The following is a 3765-nucleotide window of genomic DNA, read 5'->3' on the forward strand; positions in this document are numbered from 1 at the left end:
GCGACCACCTAGATCTACACTTCTAGCTTCGTCGGCAGTGTCAGATGTGTATAAGTGAGAGCGACTGCGCTGCGCCTTTGGTGCTACCTAGCGAACCCAATGAAACTCTTAGGTGGGAAGCACTGCCTGAACTTCTGCTCTCGTTTCTTGTGTTCGGGTCTCTGTTTTCGTTGCTTCTTTTTTTTGGTTACACTTTGCGAGATAGATGAATAGCTGTTTAAAATCTTTGTTGCTGATCAGAGTAGTGTTTAGGAGGATTCTCCCTTCGCCCACGTACACCTAGTTTCGTTTTTTAGGCTTCTTCCTTCGCCGGTCCATAGAGTTCGACTTCTTCAGCGCGTTGCTCATGGGAGTACTCGGGCTCTTTATGGGGGAGTCTGGGCTTTTGGTGTGATATTCATTCCACAGTTCACTGGTTTGGTCTGATTGCTGTCTGTCAGCAATGATCGCCAGCAGTCCTATCACAAGCAGAAGTACCACCATGAGCGCCTTGAACCCGATCATGTGATTGGTAGGCTGTGGAACGTGAGGCACTTGCTGGATAGCGGCTTCTTCACAAGCAGTTAGGTGGACACGCCTTTGGTTAGCTAGGAGCGACATCCAGAGAGGAGCTTGGGTCACGGGTGACTTTGCCCGCAGCGATGGAGGGATGGACTCGAAGCTGAAATCGCGGCTGGGAAGTCGTACTGAGAACGAAAATCCCGATCTTCGAATGTCGGCCTGCGCTGCAGGAGAAAGACTCTTCCAACCATCCAGGCAGCGCGCCGTCAGGGCCACAGACGCCGTTAGCCGCCATTCCCGGGGGTCCAAATTGTTAGCGGTCACCTCCTGGCGTTCCAGTGTCTGCCACTCCTTGCCAAAGGTATCGGCTCCCCCCCCAGTGAGTACTGTGGCCAGAAGGAGACAGACGTCAGCCGCCTGTACGTTGGCCTCTGTAGTTCGGGACCAGCAAGTTTGTTTCGACTGCTTAGGCGCACTCCACTTGCTGTGAGCGGCCTCATTGACCAGGTCAAATATGGCCTGACACTCAGCACCTACTTTGGCGATGGGAGGAGGGGTCTGCCGAATGGCTGGTGCTGTGAGGTGTTGACCAGCGACAAGGCACGCCAGCGGAATCAACCGCATATTTCAATTTAATTCAACGCAAGAACTTGCAACAGGTTAGCCCCAGTGAAACTCAGGCCCACAGCGGGGCCGTTCTTGAGTCGACTGGAGCGTCGGTCAGCGAAATCAGGTTTAGAATCTGGAGGCGAATCTTGACACGTCACCTCCGTAAGATCAGTCACGGACACAGTGCCGTCTTCGTAACTCGACCCAATCAGTGCGGATCCGTAGGACCAGGCCAGTCCCGTCACCGGTGATGGCCGCGTGAAGGACCCGACGCAGGCTTGCAATGCCCGCAAGTCCCAGATGTTGGTGGTTCCGTCAACTCCAGCAGCAGCAAGAGCCACCCCGTTAGGCGAAAACTCGATCTTGGTGGGAGGGCGTGCGGACCCCAAGAGCACTTGAGGCGTGCCTGGGTCGCGAAGGTCCCAGATTCGTATCGCTCTGTCGTGCATAGCGCCAGCCACGTAGCTTCTGTTCGGGTGATTGGTTACGGCGTAGGCATCTTCTGCTTGAGAGGTGAGAACTCGAACCGGGACAGACCTATCAAGAGCCCAGACGCGCACGGTACCGTCCATGCCTCCTGACGTAAAATAGCCCCCGTAGGGCTCGAAGGCCTTTATACTCCATACAGCACCTGCATGGCAAGCGTAGTTAGCCAGGTGCATGCATACCGGCTCTGGAGAAGCGAACTGCCTGGGTCCGTCAAGGAAAGTTGATGTCTCCACAGTGCTGGGCATCACCTTGGTTGGTGCTGTGTCGGCGTCCTGCTCCCCGAAGCCATACAGTCGTATAATACCGTCAGCGCCACCAGCGAGCAAGGCCTGACCAGCGAGTCGATCGACTTCAACGTCAGACCCGCACCAGGCCAGGGCACAGGGCGGCGTGGGTAGCGACCTGATCCGTAGAGAGGCAGTGACCCCAGGGATGTTGCTATGCACCTGCTGCATGCTCAGCGTATCTAGAGGCGGCGGTACCCCAAAGAACTCCGCTGTAACGTCAAGTGGTTCATCTGAATGAGGGGAAAACGTGAGCTCTTACCAACGAAGGGCGGCAGAATCATCGTTGTGTTCTCCGTCAACACAGACGCGGAGCACTGCGCCGCAATGGATTCCAAGTGGGGCGCCAAGCTCTCCGCCAGTATTTTATCATCCACAGGCGCAGTCGTCTGGGTAAGCTGCTCGAACTGTACAGGGGCAGTGAGTGAGTTGACCATTTCTGCAACTGTAAAGCTGCTGTCTTGCACGTGCTCATAGTCTTCCGAGTCGCGAACGTGGCCGTCAGAGACGGTAAGCGACCGCAGCACGGGCTCATCATCCAGCACGCTAGGATCCAGGAGGCGCAGTCGCCGGTCCAGGACATCCAAGACGCGTGCTGACTCCGAGCCCAGAAGATCCCAGATCTGCAAACTGCTGTCGCTGAGTCCTACGGCAACCAGACTGCCGTTACCACTCAGGCGCTCGAAGGCCACGGAGGTGACGTCCTCGTACGCGTGTTGGACCGTGTAGGCCACAGCAGACGGCCACTGAAAGCGCGAAGGGTAGAAACGTCGAGAAATGTTCCGCAATGACACCTTGCGCCAGACGAAGGCGTGAAGGCTGTTGGGCTCGGGCTCAGGTACGGCGGGAGACCGCGGAGCCCGCTCCGAGTTGGTCTGCTCGCCATCAAAGCGTAGAGAGAACTTCTTCGAGCGGAATGGCTCGGGGATGCGAGCGAGTAAAGCTTCGGGGTCGTAGCCTAGCACCACTGCCTTGGACTCGGTGATATTCTCGGGCTGCAGACCCCAGAGCAGTGGGTTCCGGTAGGCGTCGTCGCGGTTACTGAGTTCAAAGTGGGGCGGAGAGACGAGTCCTGCCTGCTGTGCCATGCGCTTCTCCTCGCTTATGAAGGCGTCGGTGTCGAGCGTAATGGGGTGCAGCAGACGTTGTCCGGGATGGGCCAGCTTGAAGTCGTAGACGGTGATCTGGAGGCGACGTTGCACGATTTCAGTGATGGAGTAGAACCGATTAACTATCAGGAAGCTCGTCATGAGTTGTACGCTGAAGTCCGATAGAGATAGAAGGAGAGGCTTCCCAGTCAGAAGGTGCCGAACCAGTGGATGACTCTGAGGTTTGCCGCCAAGGCGACTGAAGCTCTCCAAACTTCGAAGGTCCGCCTGATGATTGACGTGGTTGTCCAGATTCTTCAGAAGGAAAGCGCTAGCGACGGTAGGCGCCCGAAGAACCATCCGCAGCCACAGTTCGAGCAGGACACCAAAACCCACCTCACATAGCTCATACCTACAAGGGGACACGGCGGCCTGCGTCCATCGCATAAAACGGGTGTACTGGTCCTCAGAAGAAACGAGTAGGTTGGTCTCCTCCGCCAAGGGTGGTCGCGTTGAGGTTGTCTCCTGGGGTGGGCTGGGGCCCAGTTGCTTGGAAAGCCAAAGCTGCATGTTGCCTCCTGCGTCGGCGTCGCGTTTGGTTGCCTCATCGGCCAGCGCGGCAGGCTGAAGGCCACGAACCTCGTCAAGGAGCGTTTCAGCCGTGATATTGAGCCCCAACCTTTTCAGCGACTCCAGTATTGTCATCACTGCGGCAAACCTCTGCTTATCGTGGTTCACGGACTCCTGGATTATCTTCAGCATTCGCTCGGAGGACGCGCGGGTATCGTCAGGTT

The 3765-nt window shown here is 56.7% G+C and overlaps 2 protein-coding genes across 3 annotated transcripts; both read right to left on the reverse strand.

Annotated features, from left to right (window-relative positions):
- Positions 1-279: 279 nt before the first annotated feature.
- KVP17_002325 (uncharacterized protein) lies at positions 280-1125 on the reverse strand (the record flags this gene model as incomplete). The annotated part of the gene is made up of 1 exon (XM_068518482.1): positions 280-1125. The coding sequence occupies one exon, from the start codon at positions 1123-1125 to the stop codon at positions 280-282; it is 846 nt and encodes a 281-aa protein (XP_068376811.1).
- An 8-nt stretch (positions 1126-1133) lies between these two features.
- KVP17_002326 (uncharacterized protein) lies at positions 1134-3733 on the reverse strand (the record flags this gene model as incomplete). Of its 2 annotated transcripts, XM_068518483.1 has the most annotated exons (3): positions 1178-1243; positions 1269-2116; positions 2146-3733. In XM_068518483.1, the coding sequence occupies 3 exons, from the start codon at positions 3731-3733 to the stop codon at positions 1178-1180; spliced, it is 2502 nt and encodes an 833-aa protein (XP_068376812.1). The 2 variants fall into 2 exon arrangements, with proteins under 2 accessions (XP_068376813.1, XP_068376812.1); XM_068518484.1 differs by having other exon boundaries at positions 1134-2116.
- Positions 3734-3765: the final 32 nt, after the last annotated feature.

Source organism: the organism of the source record quoted next, assembly GCF_019968985.1.
Source record: "MAG: Porospora cf. gigantea B chromosome Unknown PgB_NODE_2271_length_3765_cov_110.115, whole genome shotgun sequence".
In the NCBI taxonomy this organism is placed as follows: Eukaryota; Apicomplexa; class Conoidasida; order Eugregarinorida; family Porosporidae; genus Porospora; species Porospora cf. gigantea B.